General features: G+C 49.4%; 2 protein-coding genes and 2 long non-coding RNA genes across 4 annotated transcripts; 2 read left to right on the top strand and 2 right to left on the bottom strand.

Moving 5' to 3' along the window:
* Positions 1-1,198: 1,198 nt before the first annotated feature.
* Positions 1,199-9,554, bottom strand: Mesd (mesoderm development LRP chaperone). Its single transcript, XM_020181135.2, has 3 exons — positions 9,306-9,554; positions 2,849-3,081; positions 1,199-1,598 (listed from the first exon to the last, which is right to left on the bottom strand). The coding sequence occupies exons 1-3, from the start codon at positions 9,513-9,515 to the stop codon at positions 1,340-1,342; spliced, it is 702 nt and encodes a 233-aa protein (XP_020036724.1). The 5' UTR covers positions 9,516-9,554; the 3' UTR covers positions 1,199-1,339.
* A 196-nt stretch (positions 9,555-9,750) lies between these two features.
* On the top strand, positions 9,751-11,762 carry LOC141419289 (uncharacterized). Its single transcript, XR_012444071.1, has 2 exons — positions 9,751-9,945; positions 10,785-11,762. It is a non-coding gene; the product is annotated as an uncharacterized lncRNA (long non-coding RNA).
* A 2,539-nt stretch (positions 11,763-14,301) lies between these two features.
* LOC141419288 (uncharacterized) lies at positions 14,302-17,940 on the bottom strand. The gene is made up of 3 exons (XR_012444070.1): positions 16,902-17,940; positions 15,075-15,166; positions 14,302-14,695 (listed from the first exon to the last, which is right to left on the bottom strand). It is a non-coding gene; the product is annotated as an uncharacterized lncRNA (long non-coding RNA).
* A 241-nt stretch (positions 17,941-18,181) lies between these two features.
* On the top strand, positions 18,182-20,700 carry Tlnrd1 (talin rod domain containing 1). Its single transcript, XM_020181137.2, has one exon. It carries the CDS (start codon positions 18,977-18,979, stop codon positions 20,063-20,065), a length of 1,089 nt encoding a protein of 362 aa, XP_020036726.2. The 5' UTR covers positions 18,182-18,976; the 3' UTR covers positions 20,066-20,700.
* The last annotated feature ends 233 nt before the right edge of the window (positions 20,701-20,933 follow it).

Below are 20,933 nucleotides of genomic sequence, written 5' to 3'. Positions count from 1 at the left end.
GCGCACATTTGCAATCCTAGCTATTCAGGAAGCTCCAGTGGTAGAGCAACTGCCCAGCAAGAGTGAGGCCCTGAATTCATGCCCCAATGCTCCCAAAAAAACAAAATATCTTTCCCTGAGGAGGCTCAAGCAAACTCACCTGCAGTCAACTATGATTGGCCCTCAGCAGGTAATGGGTGTGGCCTGCAGGGAAGGGATGCAGGCAGAAGCCTCTGCCTCTGGGAACTGTGGTTCACTGAGAAATGAATGAAACCAATATAAAGTTGAAAAGGTGCTGCAATGCCAAAATGAACACATGTCCTACAAGCTGGTGAATGTATTTTTTAAAAAAGAAAACAAAAACAAACCCCAAATTAATGGCAGCTCCAGTGGGACAGGCACTGACATCAGGGAAGGGATCTCTTTTCACTTTGTATCATTCTTTAAGTGACCCTAACCAGGCACATGTGCTGTTTTTTATTTCTTAAAGTCACAACTGAGGTTTTTTTTTTCCCAAAGAATTTAAGTTCTTAAAAATGACATCCATATATAAAGGTTCTTATTCAGAGTAGTTTCCAATATATGAACAGTGAAAAACTCAGACACAAACAGCAGCCCATTGTGTTAGTACCATACAAAACACCACAAGTTTAGGCACTTTATCAAAGAAAAATGCTTAGAAACACTGTAATGAGGTCACGGAGTCCCCTGCCATCCCTCCTCAGCTGCCAGACGACACAGAGCCAGCGGGCCCAGCACCAGCACCACTTTCTCACAAGAAACAGAGCAGACACCTCACTGGACCATGAGGGGCTGGCAGATGGCAAGGGCTCTCGAACTAGGGATCAGGACTCCAAAGATTCCCAAGTGGCCCTGGCTGGCATTCTCTGCGTGTCCTGCTCAGGCTCCCTGAGCTTCGTGGCTCCCATTACAGGGTTTATCTTCACTGCTTGAAAATGGTGACCGCGACATCAACACTCTGACTCAATTAGACCAAGCACTCTCAAGGTTCATCTGATTAGAGCCCAGCTGATAGAAAGTCAAAAGCATGGACACAGCAGGCCACAAGACCACAGCGTGCAGTGAAGAGGGACTGTCATCCTGAGGAGACAGGACTCAGACTTAGACGGGAAAAAGCAACACAGGAAGCTCCTGTGAGAGGTGACTAGACAGTAAACATGAACTTTTCAGTGTCCACTATTAGTTAGAAAACCTCTGCCTTCATGCTTGGAGCTTTTTCAACTGTAACGAGCTGGCCAAGTGGCAGACCTTTCTAGAAGGAACAAGAATGTCACCGGTATGCAGTTTCTGCAACCCCCCCACCCATGAACCAGGCAAGCTCTCCTGCCAGTCCCGTCCATCACAGGTCTTCTCGTCTACTGCCTGCACGATTGTCTTCCTTGGAAGCCTGTGACTTTGAACCTCCTTCCTTCTTCTTTTTGCTCTTCTCTTGCTTGGTTTTATTCTTCTCTTTGCTTCCTACTCCTTTGCCAGGGTACACCTGTCCCTCTAGAGTGACATCAGCACACCTGTCTTGACTGACCAGAAAGTCCTTGATCTCCCAGGCATAGCTTCCATCACGCAGCATGAAGATGGCTCTGTCTGATCCCACGATGAACCTAAACAGAGACACCCAACCAGTGAGCAAGTGCTAGTAGGATGCTGATGGGTCAGAGCGACCAAGGAAAACAGTTCATTTCAAATTCATACAAAGCTCTTTTTCAGAGCCTGACACTCAATGTCTCAGAATACGAGTTCATGAACTATTAAGCACCCTGCTTGGATCACAACAAAGGCAGATATGGGAGGCCCTGCGATGCACAGTGGACACTGGTGTTCAGAGCATCAGGAAAAACCCCTCAGGTGCTGCAGGGAGCACCGGTGCTGGGGACAGGGTGGGGGCTAGAAGGAGGCTCCCATTTGTACCTGTTTTATGTTCACAAGTGTCACCTCCATTTCTGTTTCATATTCTGAAGTATTCAGTCATACTTTTGTTTAACAAAAGGTTTCTGCTGATAAAGGCTAAAGACCACTGGCTTAGAACTGGTTCTGGTAAGACATCCCTGAAGGGCCCAGGAGGACATCTAGCAACTGGATGGAAATCCTAACCCCCAGGTTACCCACACCCAACAGAACAAGTGGCAAGGAGAAACAGAACATGGATGACTGGAACACCATTATGACCAGTAAACATGACACTCAGCCACACCCGCCCATGCAACCCTTGCAATGTTCTTACCACTCAGAGACATTCGTCTGCCCTCTGTGGGTGTCACTTAAACTAACACGGCACCCTACTGGCCTAACGCCCTCTCAGCACTCCTTCCACTCTTTCCTCCACTAAGGTGTTCGAAGGCACCCAGTTTCTGAACTCTCATTAAGGGGACAGAAGCAAACTTTCATATTGCATTTTAGGACCAGGCTGGACTGCAGGTTCCCTCACATTCATCAGTGACCCATCAGCAACCAGTATAGCTTTCCAGGTGAACACAGCTGCACACAAGCACTGCCACTCAGCACAAGCTTCTGGAGGAAGCAAACTGTTACCCTGCCACTCCTTTGTCCCCAGAGGCAAGTCTATCTAATCTCTGCAAGCTTTCACCTGAACAAATTAAAAGATAAAGACTCAAAGGTTAAGAAAACCTTAAGACTGAATGAGTTATTAGAACAAATAGCTCAAACAATAATAAATGTTCTTCTCTAAAGGAAAAATGCTTAAACTTAAAAGAACTCCTAGACAAGAAGGGAGCCCCTGGGGAAGACAGCCAGAAAATGTACCCCTCTGAAGCCTATAATAACAGCAGTCTGCTACACCGTGAGCCCATTTCCCAGAACAGCTTGCATCTGTCGCAGGCTGCTGGTGCCTCACCTCTGCACATCATAGTTGGCGTTGAACAGGCTGCCCTGCCACAGGCTGGTGATCTCCTCCGTCTCCTTCTCAGTGGGGCTCCCCGACACAGTAACAAACATCATGAGGGTCTTCCCCTTCTTTGTCATCTTCAATATACTCTCAGGCTTGCCTGGGTCTATCTGTGAGAAGTCGACTGGAGCCGAGGGCCTCTTGTGCTCTGGTAGGTCTCCTTCTTCTATGTCATCATCTTTCTGTCAAGATGGGAGCACCACACCTGTCATCAGAACCTTGTAAGCATATCTGCACGAGACATCAGTCAGGGGCAAGGACAAGACCTACTTTCCAATGGAGAAAGAAAATGCCAGGATTTCCTCCCCACCTGAACTACAAGCCAAGTCTCGCTTCGAAGCAGTTCTTACCACCACCGTCCCCTGTTACCACTCATAGGACCTTGTGCAATGGCTTCTACAGTGTTGTCACATCCAACATGGTAGATCACAAAAATGTCCATGTTCTGGTGGGGTTACACAGTGAAATGTTACCCAAGGATGAAGAATAAATACTAACACCACAAATCTCAAAAATATTAACTGACAGCCAGATGCAGTACACAAGCTTACAAGCCCAGTTCCATGGGAGGCTGAGGCAGGATAGAAACTTATAGGCCAGCATGGACAACTTGGAGTAAAAATAGCTGGGGATGTAGCTCAGAGATACAGCAACTTGCCTAGCATGCATAAGGCTTTGGGTTCAATCCCCTGCACTGGGGGGGAAAGTACATAAGTCAGGAAAAAAATAAGATACACCATACATACATACAATCCCATGTATTTAAAGCTCAGGACCAGGCAACTAAGGCAGGGTGACAGAAATTACAACAGTGCTTGCCTCTCCGAAGGGCAGTAAGGTGGGTGGGACTGAGAAACTGGGGGCTCTGTAATGTAAATGTTCTGTGTTTCAAAAAACAGGGTATGGATTACACAGATGTATACATTACTCAAACTTGGAACAGCATTCTTACAACCTGCATTTTACCATACACAAGTGTTCAACTCTAGTGGGTAGGCTCGTTCTCTACAATGGTAAGAGCTTCCAACTCTAAAAGCACCTTCTATAAATTCTGTAAAGTCCAGGCTTGTGCATACATACAGACACAGTGGAGATGGTAAAAGCCAGCCTCCTCCCCAGGGGAGGAGGAAGAACAGTGTCATGGCACTCACTGTGCTGGAACCCGAGGCATAGAAGCAGCTCAAGGTTTTTAATAAATTGACAGGTAAGGTAGGTGGATGATAAGAATATTTAAAAGTCAGCTTCCTTGGAGAAAAGGCAATTACAACAAGGAAAATAGAAGCCTAGAATAACTTCCCACATCAGAAGTAAGAAGGTGCTCAATGAGCCACAGAACATGTCAGAATGACAGAAACACTAGCCTAAAGTAGCTCTCATAGGCAAATTAGAATAATGTGAACATCAAAACAAATGACTCACACACAAATGACAGTACTGACTTATAACTGCACTAACAAAGTAAGATCCACCGAGTCCATATTGACATAAACAAAAGAATCACTAACAGAGTATCAATTGTTCAGTAGAAAGTATACCAGCAGATAAATAAAAACCATGTAAGAACCAGAGTCTATAAACAAAAGAATCATGCTCCTTGAAGAAAAAGCTAATTCCAGCATCAGAAAGAAATGAAGCACTGATTATCCATGTTAACACCACGTTCCCTGAAGAAAAGTTTGCTCCAGTAACAGAAAGAAATGAAAGAAATGCTACAACATGGATGAACCTTGAAACCCTTATGCTGAGTGAAGGAGCCAGACAGGAAGGACGACACATCCCGTGGTTCCATTTGTAGGACTCATCCAGAACAAACCTTTGGGACAGAAAGTAGATTCAAGGTTGCCTAGTGCTGGGGTGGGGGGGAGGGAAAGAGGGGGGGTAGGAGGAAATGGGGGAGAAAGGGTGAGACTTTTTTTCTGGGCATTTTCTGATGAACATGTTCCAATGCTGACTGTGCCACTAGAAACCAGTGGCACACTTGGGAAGAGAAGTGTATGTCATATCAATCATATATCAACCAAGCTGTTACCAAAACCCAGACTGAAATGAAACAAAATGCCCTTGTCATTCTTGGTTCTCCTGGCAATTCACCCCACCATCTTTCCTATGATGTCCTAACAGTAGTTCTGAGAAGGGCAGGCTTGCAGGTGATCCTTGGACATCAGCCCTGGGATCTGGGTTCACTCAACCCAGCAGTGTGTGAGCTGGGCTGCGATTCCTCATTCCTTCCTCCAGGGGAAGCAGAGCCAGAATCTGAGTTGAGCAGCAGCAGTGTGTGCCCACAGCAAACCAATCTTCTCCTTACCTGACCAGCTTTGAAGGTGTCTCTGAGGTATCAACAGACAAAGCAGGGGCTGCACTGTCAGACACCTGGATTCCACTCCCTGCTCCAGCACAGAAGCTTGGCCTACGATAAGTTCCTCAGTCCAAGAGAAAGTACTTTTCCTTACCTTTGGGGAGCAGGTGGGGCAGTAACAGTGCTGCCCTCTTAAGGCTTTTGGGGGGTTTAAGGACAAAGGCAAGAGGGACTCAAGAACACGCTGGCTGTCAGACTGCTCCTTCTGTGGACCAAAATCACTCTATGCAAATAACACTCTAAAAATCACAAAAGCTGAAAGATGCCAAATTCACAGGTGGTCTCAGTCTTCATTCTATCCCAGGACTCCAAACTTCTATTACACACTGCTTAAAATACTGCAAAACCTCTAGCTGGTTCCATACCCTACAATATTTGTATTTTTAATTAACCTGGTCACAAGCAACATGTCTTTTTTAATGAAAATGTAAGTAAATAATCCTAAATCTAGTATATCAGTATGGGTTAAGGATTGTTTCAAGTAACTTGCTGTCCAGTTCTATTCTTGTTGAACAACATCCCTGGGTGATGAGCTCTTATCACTTTCTCTGCGCTCCCCCCAAGGCCTACTAATCAAATCAAGCAGCCTCCTGACAAAGGTGCAGTCCCTTGACAATGGTCCCAGCCCAGCCTCCAGGCCAGAATTGCACTTTCAACTGCTTCAAATAGTCCATTGTTGGTTATCAAGGTCAATACCCAAGCTGAGCTCTGCAAACATTTTTCTTCCTCAATAATACCATCTACTGAATAGCTACCATGTCCCAGGCACTTTGACATTTATTATTTGATATATTCAACCCTACAAGGGCTCCACTGAAAATGCAAAAGAATGAACCTCAGAGACATATGAGTTTACTCATATGCAGAAGAGGTAAAAATACTGAAGGGCAAATCCACACTTCTGGCTCCAATCTCGTTTACCTCCACATAAAATGAAACACGTCTGTTTTTTCTATACTACTGGGACTGACATTAGTTCCAACACAAGGAAAAGAGTTTTTTCCTTCTCACCACACATCTGAGGCAAACTAATGGGGAGAGGTTCTCCAACTGGGGGACAGGTTTAAGGATTGCCACCGAGAGAGGAACTGTTCACCATTGCTGAGGCAGGCACCTTTAGGGGCAAGCTTCTATATTAACACACATTCAGTGTTTTGTTTTTTTTTCCGGTAAAACACTGTGATGAAAGCTGAGCATCCCAGAGACATTGCAGCCCACCATTTTAATCTTTCAGCGTGTGAAGTGTGTACTCCATGACCAGCTAACCATGCCCAAAATTCTGTCCAACACCTTATTTTGTTCTTGCAGTACTAGAGTTTGAACTTAGGAATTTGCTTTTGCATACTGCTTGAGCCAAGCTCTTCACCACATTTTCTTTTTGAAAACTGACAGTAAGCTGAGCATGCTCAGGAATGTGCCTAACCCCTGAAGTGTTCTTCCTTTTGAGTATGTATAGACTTCCTAAATAAAATCCTCAAGCTTCCTTTGTTGTATAGGGCACTGCTTTGAACTCCCATTCTCTTCTTACCTGCTGCAGGTAAGAAATCGTTTTCCACTTTTATTTCTCAGCCGGACTTGTTTTGGCTTTCCACTTACCAAGATGTGAACCCACAGCATTGGTTACAGAATCACTTCCTACAAAAAAGCACCCAGAAATGGACCTGCTCTCCTCAGAAAAATCACTGCTACTAAGGAAGGTGCTTACATTTACCTAGATAGCAGCCTGTCTAGGTAATTAATTACCTAAGTAGGACAATTAATGTCCTAAATAGGACATTAATTACCTGGTTTTACAGATTTAGTGAGGGTCACACAGCTGTCTTCGGGTAAAGCTAGGTTCAAAGCCTGTTCTTGGAAGTATGGCTAAAGTGGAAGGGTGCCTGCCTAGCAAGTTCAAGGCCCTCAATGCAAACCCCAGTGCAGAAAATCAAACAAAACCCTGCCTCTTGACTACACTGTGCCGCCATCTTCCAGATCACACGGTCAACTAAGTCCTGTTGAGAGCATGAAGTCTCTCATATTTCTCCTTTTATGCCTCTTCTGGAGGTTCTAGGATTCTAGCTTAATCCAGGTCTTCCCCTTTTATCTGTACTTCTGTTCACTAGAGTCAAAGGACAGGGTCTAGCTGGTGGGGTGGCTTAAGTGGTAGAACATGAAGCCCTGAATTCAAACCCCAGTACCACCACCCAAAAAAAAGTACTAGGAAGGTAATGCATTAACTTGGGGGAATGCTTAATATTCATCAATAGAAACAGTGAAAGGCAAAATAATAATAATAATAATAATCCATCCATGATTACAAAACTATTTGCATGTAGTGCTTTGGGGTTAGGTTAGGATAAATAAATCTAAACACTCCAGCACTGTAGTGTTTGGGTTGTACAACTTTTCATCTTCATCAGATCTGTTGTATTTCCTATCATAAGAAGGCAAATCCTGTAATATTCACAGCCTCTCTCGGTCTGGTTTACACCAACCTTTCACCCTTACCTCCTACTACTTTGCTTCAGATATAATCTGGTCCAGCTAACCTAAGCTAATTAGCACAGTTACTCATTACTGAGGTGTACTCTTCTAGGTTCTTTCCCTCTGTTAATTCTTGTAGGTGCTTTGAGGTGGGCACTACTAACACCTGCGTTTTGCAGATGAGGAAATGAAGGTACAAACCAGTTCTTTATCAGTCCAAATTCACAAGTGTAAGGGGGGCGAACCCAGATAGCTTGATTCCAGAGGCTGCACTGTTCTGCCTGGCTCTCAGTCTCACCCTCAGCTCATGCTGCTGTGAGAAATGCCCTTCTCCCACACTTTCCTTCCTGTCTTTTAAAAAGCCACTGCCCACATTTCCCTTGGCCTATTTAAAGTCCCATTTCCTCCCTGAAGCCCCCTGAGATCCCCACACTTTCTTTTTATAGCATTCAGTCATCTTTACTTTGCACTATAGTTGTTTTTTTAGATATAGTCTCTGACGAATCCTTGCTCACTCCACAGCATCCTCTTTGCCTACCTAGCTGGGATCTAGGTATTTCCTGGGCTAAACGTCTCACTTTGACAGATCAAAAGATGTTATTTGCTAGAGTAGAAAAGAGACAGGAAGATGAGAACGGGGATATTCCCTTTTCTTTATTGGTGGAAAGCTGACTGACTTTTTACCCCAATTTCCCATCAGCTATAGGCAAACATGAGACCCAAGTCTGCTCTCTTCTAGGCAAATGCTTCAGGTGGTATTTTAAACTCATGCCCCTTCCCACACAGACAAAATAACACAGTAACAAAACGTCTGTTGAATGGAGACTTAGGAGTCACAAAGTAAAACCTCCTCATTTTGCAGATAAAGACAAATGAGGCCCAGAAAGGAGACAGGATGGCCTGCCCAAGGTTACACAGTGAGTAAAATCCAAGCTTCTCACTCCAACTCACCGCTTGTGCAAATCAACCAGGACAACAAAACCACTTTTGGAAGGGAAAAAGCCAGCAATATGAACTGTACCTGAAAGGCTTATTCACACTCCAGTGATCCGAGTTAACAAGTCAGAAAACTTACCCACAACACCAATCACTGCTGTTTACACGAAAACTTGAATTCCGTAACGGACAGCTACTGACCGGTACGACTCCCGGCGAGATAAACCCACAAAAAAAATCCCCAAATCCCCAGCAGGCCCGCGGACCAAATATTTGGGAAGAAATCGGGACTCCTCCTGACTTAGGAGAGACGAGCCACCCGCCCGAGGGGAAGTGGGGGGCTACTCACGAGCGGGGGGAGGTGGCTCCCGTGTTTGCGGGGTTCAGTGACCGCGGGGACCAACGCAGCGGCGACCGGAGCACTGGGGAAGTGGAGGTGACTGGGGACGGGCTGACCCGAACCTGGGGTGGAAGGGGTCACAGGGACGAGACCTGGGGCGGGGGGTCGTCAGGTGTGACCGGGACGGGTGAGCAGGGGCTCACGGCACAGGAGAGGTTATAGGTCAAAAGGCACATCGGGGTCAGAGCTGGGTAAGAGGTCAGAGGGAACAGGCCCCCGACACCGGCGGGAGGAGACGCGCCGCGCACCTCCCACTGCTCCAGAAGACGTGCCATGTCCGCATCATTGTAATCGCGAATGTCCTTCTTCTTCTTCCGCGGAGGCGGGGTGGCGTCGCCGGGCGTCCCGGCCGCACTATCGGCCGCCGAGGCCCCACAAGGCGGCAGCAGAAGCAGTAGCAGAAGGTCGGAGGCACAGAGCAGCAGCAGGGCCGCGCGCGCCCAACTGGAGGCCGCCATTTTCGCCGCGCCGCGCCGTCCGCACTTCCGGTTCTGCCCACTACTTCCAGGACCCGCCCCCCAGCTTCCGGCCCTACTTCCTCCCTGCACTCACGTCCGGCCCCACCCCCGCGGACGCAGGTCCCCCGTGGCTCCGCCTCCCGGCCCCAGATAGCCTACCAGGCCCCGCCCCGTCCCAGTTCCTCCAGTTCCCGCCTCCGGAAGCCCCGCCCCGTCCCTTAGCCCCGCCCCTACGGCTCCTCCCCTTGGCCTAGCTGGGCCTTTTGCTCTTGCTGGACGGCAAGCGCTTCGCGTCTTCCTGCAGAGGCCGACCTTGTGTCTCCAGCTCATGGCCAGGTTCCCAAGTGCCCTCGGGGCCTCAGGAGTGCCAATCAGCCCAAATGACTTGGAGCTGGAGTTTTGGATTCTGTCCTGGCTCTACTAAGACCCCGTTAGTGTGTCAGACATGTGCCCTGTCTTCTGCATTTCTTTTGAGGGCAGCCAGCTAGAAAGAAGGGGTGGCAGGTAGAGCCCTGTTTTTAGGTCATGAATACAGGGCTAGTGCTGTCCTCCTCGTGACAGGTGACTCACTTCAGCAGCTTTCAGTACTACTGCTATCTCTTAAACGCGAGAGTTCCTTTTCAGTCACTCATTTTCATTTTTTACAATAGTCTCTCTTCTCTGATTTTAATCTAATTCTGTGCCTCTGATCTTTTTCGGTTTAAAAAGATGTTGGCCAGGGATGCTTTAAAATCCCACAAGTTTTAAATGACTGATCTGCCAATTTCTTTGAAAATTTTAATTACGTAGGAAGACATAAACACCCAATGTAGTTATAAAATATTCAGACATACAGGGTTTCAGTACCGACCCCACAATCCACAATTAGCACGGACTCCACACTAACCACAGTTAGGATGACACGCATTGCATCTATTTTACAGTTTTCTATAATCTTACAAATATCAAAGTGTCGTTAGAAATGGTTTTGTTGCATTCATATGTGTTTATGGCAGAATACTAGGTGAATTATTATGCATATTGGGCTCTTGAAGTGTTTTCCACTTAAAAATATTGAATGAAGAACTTACATTCTTTAACTGATGCATAGTATTCTTTGGTGGTGTTAGCATTTTGGGGGGGGATTGTTTGTTTTTACTATTACAACAAAGTGGCAAAAAAACCCTACTTTCATGCCTTGTATAGATATGATTAAGAGGCTACATGTAAGAAAAAACTGCTTTTAAATGTTTAAGATAAAAGACCTTATGGCTGATATTTCTTTCCCAGAAACAGGTAGACACTAAGCATCTTCGGTATGGTGGTTTCCCAGTCATGTGGTAAGCAGCCTTCTTTCTCAACTGTTCCAGCTCACTGGCCCACACTGGGTTCCATCCTTGAGGTCATCACAAGTTCCAAGATGGCTATCTGGGCTACAGCTGACAAGATGACATTCCAGAGGAAGGAAGAAGGCAGGAAAGCCAATCAAAGCTTATGAAAGCATAGCTTTCATAAGGGTCAACTTCCTTCTAAGCTTCCCACTTGGACGTTGCACAGAACACTTCTGCTATCAGGGACTGGAACTTAGCTCTCCAAGAGAGGCTGGAATGTTGTCCCTCTACCTGTACACATTGTTGACCCAAATAAAACTGTGATTATGTGATCAAGGGAAAAGCACAAGGTGGAGGCTGAGAAGGCCAGCAGCTCACAAGGTTTGCCTTACCTTCACTCATAGGACCAAAGCAGTGGACATTCTCTCCCACAGTACTGGTGATCAGTGTGTCATGATGACATTTTTCTATTGACATGTGCAGAAAACACTCAAAAGAAAAGAGAGCTTTTTAAAAATTTTCTTTTCTTTGCTGAACTCATAGGGGAAATGTCACAAGCTTTCTCCCAGGGGCTCAATGCTCCACCCAGTGGCTTGGAGCGCTGTCCTGGTGCAGTCATGCTACAAAGCACACACAGCTGTGGCCAGTCATGTGCTCTGTTGGGAGGGGCCATCCTGGTAATTCATGTTGCCAATTGCCAAGAGAAGGGGCAAAAGTGCTGGGATTCTTGGCCCACGGTGTCTAGTTACAGAGAAGGAAAGTCATGTAGTGTTTACAGCAATTGTTGGGATGGGTAACAAGTTCCAAAGCTCCCTCTGGACTTTCATCTAAGGAGGAAATTCATTTGGCTTCTAGTCTACCGATATGAAAACGTCTGTATCAATTGCATTTTCAACATTTTAATATTTTAAATATATCTTGGTGTTTTGGAAATTGACTTGGTTAACCTTTGGAAACTGACTTGGTTAAATAGGCAAAGCACAGGGGCAAAGATGAACAGGACAAGGACCTTGCTCTTGCAGGTTTTTGACTAGCAGTGGAGAGAAACAACACGCAGTAAATTTAATTCAGAATGCAAGAGGTCAAGGCCTGGAGGGATGATGTCATAATAATATCTGCCTTTTATTTATTAATTTTTTTTTTGGTAGGACTGGGGTTTGAACTCAGGGCTTCATGCTTGCAAAGCAGGTGCTCTATCATGGGAGCCACACCTCCAGTCCATTTTGCTCTGTTTTTTTTTTTTTTGAGATGGGGTCTCAGGAACTGTTTGCCTCAGCTTGCATTGAACCAGGATCCTAATGATCTCAGCCTCCCATGTAGCTAAGACTACAGGCGTAAGCGACAGCATCCAGTAATATTTGCTTTTTTTTTTTTTTAATGGTACTGGGGTTTGACCCAGGGCCTACACCATGGGCTACTCCACCAGCCCTTTTTTGTGTTGGGTTTTCTCAAGATAGGGTCTTGAGAACCATTTGCCTGGACTGGCCTTAAACCACGATCCTCCTGGTCTCTGCCTCCTGAGTAGCTAGGATTACAGGCATGCGCCACAGACACCCAGCTATCTGCATTTTAACTAAGAGGAAATCCTGGTTTTGGAATTACATCATGTGTCTGAGGTCACATAGCTAGGTCAGCCAAGGGCATAGGTCTGAGTCCAGGAGTACTGGACAACAGGGTCATGTTTAGTGTCTTTCTTCTACCACAGCACCATGTGGGTTAATTAGTGAGGTGCTCAGCACTGCTACACTGGGAGCCATTTTGGGAAATGGACTGAAAAAAGTCAGGAGTGCTCAGTAGGGACCAGGATCTGCAGTAGGTCTCAGGCAGGGTGGCCCAGGGCTGAAGAGGAAGGCGGGAAGTGAGACATTGTGTGGTCTTGCTTTCCCCAAACACCAGCCTCTCCTTGCTCTAGGATTAATACTCACCCCACCTCTAAATGGTGCAGTGGCTGTAGATGACAAAACTGAGCCTCAAATCTATTACTGTCCTAATCTGGGCTCCCCCTGGTTTGTGTCCTCCACAACAGAGGATGTGAAGCAAGAGCTTCAAGCAGTATTTGAAATTGGGCAGGAGTAACATTGAAAATGAAAAACTAGAATGGCACAATTACAAATTAACCAGAGCCCGAGGCCCAGGGCCTGAAGGGCAGGGCTCAGGTGCTGAACAGTAACCCTATCACGGCTGAGTCATGGGCGGTTTAGTCAGGGCCTGGGTTGGGGTTGAGCTGAGGACTGGAGAGGCCCAGGCTGTGCTCCTGCTGTTGTTCTGTGAGTGTCTACCACTTCCCAGCCATTACCAAGTGAAATTGGTGGGCAGCCAGATTTTGGTTCAATAAAAAGACACATTTCTGGCTGAGAGGTTTAACAAATGAACAAATCCTGTATCCATGGATTGATAGTCATGCAAGTCATTAGGTATGGGAGAAAGACAAGTAGATCAAGTTCCTGCCCTTATAGGGATGACAGGTTTTGGTGACAGTTAGGCTAAGAGTCACAAACAGGATGTAGATGGCCACACCGAGCTATGCCTGCAACACAGCAGACAGGAGGGGTTCGAAGTGCCTGTCTGTCTTAGGGACTGGATAGGCTCCATGTGCAACAGAAATAAACCTTGTGGAACTATGGTGAATAACCACAAAGAACTCTAAGAGACATGGTCAGACATGACTAGTGCCTGAATCCTAGCACTCATCTTTTTTGTTTTCCAAGATTCTCAGAAAATGGAAAATGGATCTAAAGATCACTGTGGCCAGTACAGGAATGGGGTACAAAACTTATTATTCTTTGCAAGCAACCTTAACTTCCATGTAGGGTGCTCTGATAAATGAGTAGAGAAAATGCCACATCTCCTAGATGTTGGGACCTGAGTGTTCAGGTGTTCTGAATAGGACTATGATCCTGTACACAAGCCTCCCTCACATACCTGTCCTCAGGTGAACAGAGAGACACAGGAAGGAAGGTGGGGAGAATATGGGACTGATGGGTGAGGTTCTGCCAAGGTATTCTTACTGGGTAGGAACAAATATGCCAGAGAGCAAGAGGACATGCCAGGTAAGGAGAGTGACTGTTACATGGTGAGTCTGGGGGCTCTCATCCATCACCTGTGGGGATGATTGAAATAGAGGGATAGGAATACATCCTCCAGATGTAAATTCCTGACCTATAGAAGAGATATTGAAGGGAAGAGACTGGTGATGTTTGGGTAGACCACCTGAGACTGAATTGGCGGATCTGTGATCCTAAACACAAAACAGAGGGACATGAGGGAAGGTACGTGAGGTCAGAGACCACCCCAAACTGACCACCAAGTGGCACTGTATACCACATACAGCTTGGTTGGTCCATAAATTCTGGGGTGTCCTGTGAAAGGTGATCAGAAGCCAGAGTGCATACAATGTAGTATTATTCAGTCTTAAATGGGAAGTAAATTCTGATACATACAGCAACATGGAAACCTTGAAGACACCACAAGTAAAATAAGAACAAGTATGATTCCATTTATATGAGGTACCTAGAATAGTGAAATTGACAAAAGTAGACTGGTGATTGCCAAGGGCTGGAGGAGAGAAGAAAGAGGAATTGGCTAATGGATACAGAGTGTCATTTCAAAAGATGAAACATTTCTCTTTTTTTTTTTTAAGTAGGACTAGGATTGGAACTCAGGGCTTCCTGCTTACAAAGCAGGTGCTCTACTACTTGGGCCACACCTCCTGTCCATTTTGCTCTGATGATGATGATGATTTTGGAGACGAGGTCTTGAACACTATTTCTTCCAGGCTGACCTCGAACTGCAATCCTCCAGATCTCAGCCTCTCAAAGTCGCTAGGATTACAGGTATGAGCCACCAGTGCCCAGCTAAGAGGAAACATTTCTGAAGATGAATGGTAGTGATGGTTACACAACAATATATTTAATACTGCTGAGCTGTACATGTAAAGGTTATGATGGCACATTTTACCATAATGAGAAGCAAAAATAAAGTGCCCGTGTTGTTATATCGTCATGAAGTCCAGTGGTGGGAAGCTTCTAAAATAATGGAGCAGAAGGAAAAGATGCTTCCCCAACCCTACCTGCAGGTAGGTCCACTGTTCCTGCCCAAATCTGAGCTGGTTATCTCTTTGCATCCTGGTCACTCATTTATCAAAGGCCCACTGAGTGGAGGCCTGAGACAGTCCTCCAAGGTGAGGACACGCTTGACACAGCCCAGCTCCCTCATCTGCTCGACTGACTCTCCTCCAGCCACCCCTCACCTGTTTTTCAGCTTGCTTCTCCTTCTCCACATCCATTAGGTAACAAATGCTGTTAGTCCGACTCTCCTTTGCTGTTATCAGAATGCCTCCAGCTGGGAAGTTTGTAAACAACAGAAAATTACTTCTCACAGTTCTGGAGGCTGGAAGTCCAAGATCAAGGAACCAAATGATTCACCATCTGATCTGGGGAGGGCCTGTCAGTCACAGATAGCACCTTATTGCTGTGTCCTCACATGGCAGAAGAACAAAGCGGTGAACAGCTCTTCAAACTTCTTACAAGGGCACTAATCCCAATTCATGAAGGCCTCACCCTCATGACTTAATTACCTCCTAAAGCTCCATCTCTCAATACTGTCACATGGCTGATAAAGTTTCAACAAATGAATTTGGGGGTGAGCATACCACAACAAATACTTTGCACAGTATATTTGGTTCTTATGATTTCAATTTTAAAGGAGGGTTAACAGCCAGGCATGTCGAGGCACACATCTGTAGTCCCAGCACTTGGGAGGCTGAGGCAGAAGGATTGTGAGTTCAAGGCCAACCTGGACTACATAGTGAGACCCTATGAGAAGGAAGGAAGGAAGGAAGGAAGGAAGGAATGAAGGAAGGGAGGGAGGGAAGAAGGGGAGAAAAAAAAAAAAGAGAAAGGGTTAGAAGGAGTAATAGGTGGAGTTTTTCTAAAGAAAAAGCCATTACCCCAGTGACTCTAGAGAAAGACACAAGCAAGTCCTCCTTTATTCATCAGATTAGACTAAAATACACTTCAACAGGAGGAAGAAGTCACCTATTATGTCACTTTGGTGCCCAGCATGGGGCTGGCCTATAGCAGGTACCCAGTGTTTGTGGAGTGAATGAACTATGGCAGAAAGGAAGGAGAACCTAAAGGAAGGTGGAGGTAGAGCTGTGCTACCTAAAAAATGAAGCAAGGAAGGCTGGGAAAACGGTCCACCAATTTCTGAAAATAACCAAACCTGGAATAGAATGGAGCAGTTTACATGCAACCAAGCTCCTGGTTGGGGTAGGAGGCTTCCAGGAGCAACAAAAAAACAGAGAAGAGAAGGGGCACCTTCTCTTGGTGCAGGGGCACCAAGTGTCTGGAAAAAAATCCCCCAATCCCAGAGCAGTCTCATGGATAAATTAGGCATAGGGGAAGAGGTTCAACTTCTTTCTTACAGGTTTCTTAGAACTAAGAACTCAGGTGCTACTGCTCTGTTACCATGGAACCAGTCTGATTTGTCCAACTATTTTTCCCTTGTAGGAAAACGAGATTAATTAACACTACAGAATTGCTACTTGTTGAGAAAGCCATTGGTTTTATGGACTTCAGTTTGCAAAATAACTTGGTCTAGATTCAAGCAGATCTCTAAGGACATTTTTGGTTATATGTAGGGTGACTGTCCTTCCGGGTTTGTACCTGCTGTTCCTGGTTAATTTATTAATAGCTCTTCTCACAGTTTGTTCTCCAAAGTGGGTTTGGATAATAAATTGAAGATCATCATTACAAGTATCATTTATAATTGGGTGAAAAATGGTGGCCTGCGGGTCCTAGGAGGAGACAGTGAGACAAACATTTCCACTAGCTGGGCACACCCAGCATGTGATGGGCTGGGCACCTAGAGCACCCGCCCTTCTTAGGACAACTGAGGCGGCACTGGGCTGGGAGGAAGCCCAGGGGTTCCAACCACTTCCTGCAGACATGGTCTGCAAAACCCCAGAGAAGAAGGGGGCAGGCTCCTCGCACAGCCAGCTGCTGTGTTCAGGACATTAGGAAGTCACTCTAGCCATCAGTTTGCACACTTGGAAAGCGGAGATAGTAACTTTTACCTGCAAGGTGCCTCTCTCCTTTAACAATGGTCACGATTATTCCGTTATACAGTTGAAGTTACCAGAGGTCAAGCCACCGATATGAGTCAAGTAACCAAGCAGTCAGGGCCCAGCGTCTGACTTCAAGAAGAGAAAACTTACACAAGGTCACACCATTCACAAATGGAAGAAGGAATTCGGACCCCAAGAAGTCTGGTTCAAAGCCCGCACTGGGTTTCCCCTCAACCTCCGCGGATGGGACAATATCCCCAGGGCGCTTTTTCTCTTTTCATCACCCCACGCAGTCCATGAGCAACTAAGGCCAGGGGTAGAGCTTGGAAAACCAACCGAAGTCCCACAAACCACGAGAACTGGATTCCAGCAAATCACCAGGGGATGGCATGGAGTGACCTCCTCCTCCTGGCCCAGAAAACAAGTCACCCTTTAGACCTGCTCCCTTGGCGGGGGAGGAAGCATGGAGCCCCCGGGGCTGGCCATGAGCTTACGTAAGGCCAGCTGGAGGCTGCGCCCGGGTTTCCCCGGGGTGCGCCCAAGCCCCGGCCCTGGGTGGGCTCCCCGACCCCTGCCTGCTCTGCTCCTCCAGCCTCTCCACTGGGGACCACCCGCCGGACGCGGGCAGCCTGGGCGCAGGGCGGCGGCGTCCTCCCCGCAGCCACCCAGCTTCCCGGGGGAGGAGCAGCGCATCGCGCAAGCATCCGGGAGCGGCGGAGGGGGCGGGAGGAAGGGCGAGAGGAGGAAGCGGGATTTAAACGAAAGGCGGTGACGCCACACAAAAGATTTCTATAGGCTCGGGGGAGGTTGCGGCCGAGGTGGCGGCGGCGGCGAGCCGGGGGCGAGGCGCGGACGCGGAGAGGAGCGGCCTCCAGCAGCCCCGGCGGGCGGCGGCGCACCGAGGCGAAGCCGCGCGCGGAGAGGAAGCGGTGTTTTCCCCGCTGCCTTTCGGCCCCCGCCCTTCCTTTTCAGTCTCTCCGCGCTCGCTCGGAAGTTGGTGGTTGACAAAAATGGCAGGAGCCGGGGCCCGGGCCGGCTGCCGCAGCGCCACGGGGACCTTCTGAGTTGGCCCGGCCGCCCGGGGGCGACGCGCGCAGAGGCGTCCGATGCGCGGGGCCCGGGGCCTCTGGAGAGCTCAGCCGCCGCGGGCCCGAGACCAGAAGGCCACCGGGATGGACTCGCGCCGCCAGCCAGCAGCGGGCCGCCGGGCGCGCGGTCAGAGAGGGCGTGCCGCCGCGGCGCCGGGCCGCGCGCACTGAGCCGGCGAGGCGGGCGGGAAGGGCAGCCGCGGAGCCGGCACGCCCGGGCGTGGCGGGCCAGAGCGCGAGCGGGGCGGCCGCCGTGCGCAATCAGTGCAGGCTCCCGCCCGACTCTGACTCGGCGCGGCCGCCACAGCGTCGACCACACCCTCGGCCCTGCTAGCCGGCGCCGCTTCTCCCGAGCGCGGGAGGCAGGAGATGTGCTCGGAGCGGCCGTGCGTCCCGGAGCGCCAGCCTCGGCCGCCGTCGCGAGGAAGTGCCGCCTGCTGGGGTCCCAGCGCCTTCTGAAGCCCACGTGCGCCGCCGAACCCACGGTGAACTGGAGCGCAGCGGCTGACAGCACAGCCCGCCGGAGCCTCCGCCCGCGATCCTCCCCGAGGAAAGGATTTTGATTTCAAAGAAAGAAAGGAAGGAAGGAAGGACAACTCCCAGCTTCCCTGTCCCGCCCTCTCCGCTCCGGCGGCCCCGCCGGGCCATGCCCAGGAAGGCGACCCAGCCGAAGGGACTTTCCAGGCAGCAGGGCGGCAAGGAGCGCGGGCTGTGAGTTTGTTGCGCCCCGGTTCATGGTTCCTGCAAGCCCTCCAGGAGGCCGGTCGCCGCAGTCCCTCCCCGCGCCCTCAAAAGCCTGCAGCGTTCCCAGGCCCTCGGGCCCGCCCCGCGCCGCCCGGGCTCCGGCCGCCGCAGCCCAGTGCGCCCTGCCCGCGGCGGTGGATGGCATGATGGTGCGCGGGAGGCACGACGGCCCTGGCCAGCTGAGGCGCGGGGGCGGCGGTAGCGGCGGTGGTAGCGGGCTCCGGAGCGGCATGCCAGTGCCCCCCGGGCGCGATGGCTAGCGGCAGCGCTGGGAAGCCCACTGGCGAGGCGGCTTCTCCGGCTCCTGTGAGCGCCGTCGGTGGGGCCAGCTCGCAGCCACGGAAAAGGCTGGTGTCCGTCTGCGACCACTGCAAGGGCAAGATGCAGCTGGTGGCCGACCTGCTGCTGCTGTCCAGCGAGGCCCGGCCTGTGCTCTTCGAAGGCCCCGCCTCCCCATGTGCGGGCGCGGAGTCCTTCGAGCAGTGCCGGGACACCATCATCGCGCGCACCAAGGGGCTCTCCATCCTCACCCACGACGTGCAGAGCCAGCTCAACATGGGTCGCTTCGGAGAGGCGGGGGACAGTCTGGTGGAGCTGGGCGACCTGGTGGTGTCGCTGACCGAGTGCTCGGCGCACGCGGCCTACTTGGCGGCTGTGGCTACGCCGGGCGCTCAGCCTGCTCAGCCAGGCCTGGTGGACCGTTATCGAGTGACACGCTGCCGCCATGAGGTGGAGCAGGGCTGCGCCGTGCTCCGAGCCACCCCATTGGCCGACATGACCCCGCAGCTGCTGCTGGAGGTGTCGCAGGGCCTGTCGCGCAACCTCAAGTTCCTGACGGACGCGTGCGCCCTGGCCAGTGACAAGTCCCGGGATCGCTTTTCGCGCGAGCAGTTCAAGCTGGGCGTCAAGTGCATGAGCACCAGTGCGTCCGCGCTGCTGGCCTGCGTGCGCGAGGTCAAGGTGGCGCCCAGCGAGCTGGCGCGCAGCCGCTGCGCGCTCTTCAGCGGGCCCCTGGTGCAGGCCGTGAGCGCGCTGGTGGGCTTCGCCACCGAGCCGCAGTTCCTGGGTCGCGCGGCGGCGGTCAGCGCCGAGGGCAAGGCGGTGCAGACCGCCATCCTGGGTGGCGCCATGAGTGTGGTGTCGGCCTGCGTGCTCCTGACCCAGTGCCTCAGGGATCTGGCACAGCACCCCGATGGGGGCGCCAAGATGTCGGACCACAGGGAGAGGCTGAGGAACTCGGCCTGCGCCGTGTCTGAAGGCTGCACCCTGCTATCTCAGGCTTTAAGGGAGAGGTCTTCGCCCAGGACTTTACCGCCAGTGAATTCCAATTCTGTGAATTAGCACCCCCACCCCTACACACACGCACCCCATACTCCTTCTTTCCCCAGCCCCAGGCTAAAGGGAGACACTTATTCTCTGCCCCTCTCCATTTATACCAAAGAAATCATAGGTGACACCCCCTCCCCCTCGTGTCAGATGCTCAAGAGGAATCTTCAAAAAGCAGGGCCATGCACACAATTTAACACAAGCACCCGGAGGGCCCAGGGACCCACCCGCCCATACCCAGTAGGGACTGGGAGATGGAAGTTGGTAATCACTGGTTGTGGCTGTGGCATTACCCTTCATTCCAGCCCATCAATTAAATTTTATTAGTAATCGGGCAGGAAGGAGGTCATGGGTTCATTTCTTTTTTTTTTTTTTAATTAAAAAGTTACCTCAGTTTTCACTCCTTACACATGGATGTAGCTACCTTTTTTTGTATGTCATTTTTTTTTGTTTGTTTGAGCTAGGGATATACTTGGTATGGAAAGAGTATGACTTCACCACGTGATTTGCAAGTGGGGGAAGCTACTGTGAGCGTGTGCTTTATTTTTTAATTTACACTATCGAGTGATTTTTTTTCCCCCAATGTCAAGTTTTTACCTTGCATGTACTGGAGTATTTATTTCATCTATTAAATTGTTATGTTTCTCAGATGGCTTTTTGCGATCATTGTAACTTTTTTTATTTTTTTGGTGGGACTGCAGTTTAAACTCAGGGGCTTGGAGCTTGCAAAGCAGGTGCTCTGCATTTGAGCCACTCCTCCAGTGCATTTTGCTCTGGTTATTTTGGAGATGGAGTCTCTTGAACTCTTTGCCCTGCCTGGCCCTGAACCTTGATTCTCCTAATCTCAGCCTCCCAAGTAGCTAGGATTACAGGCATGAGTAAC

This window comes from Castor canadensis, chromosome 19 (genome assembly GCF_047511655.1).
Source record: "Castor canadensis chromosome 19, mCasCan1.hap1v2, whole genome shotgun sequence".
Taxonomy (NCBI): domain Eukaryota; kingdom Metazoa; phylum Chordata; class Mammalia; order Rodentia; family Castoridae; genus Castor; species Castor canadensis.
Note: the sequence above shows the minus strand (reverse complement) of the source record. Positions and strands in the feature narration are given on the sequence as shown.

What these genes read in the sequence shown, in the direction of transcription:
- Mesd (XM_020181135.2), bottom strand. Translation starts at nt 9,515, where the DNA reads ATGGCGGCCTCCAGTTGGGCGCGCGCGGCCCTGCTGCTGCTCTGTGCC. An exon ending in GTCTTCTGGAGCAGTGGGAG is followed by an intron (nt 3,082 to 9,305) that starts GTGCGCGGCGCG and finishes CCATCTTGACAG; the next exon opens with AAAGATGATGACATAGAAGA. An exon ending in GCCAACTATGATGTGCAGAG is followed by an intron (nt 1,599 to 2,848) that starts GTGAGGCACCAG and finishes GTCTCTGTTTAG; the next exon opens with GTTCATCGTGGGATCAGACA.
- Tlnrd1 (XM_020181137.2), top strand. Translation starts at nt 18,977, where the DNA reads ATGGCTAGCGGCAGCGCTGGGAAGCCCACTGGCGAGGCGGCTTCTCCG.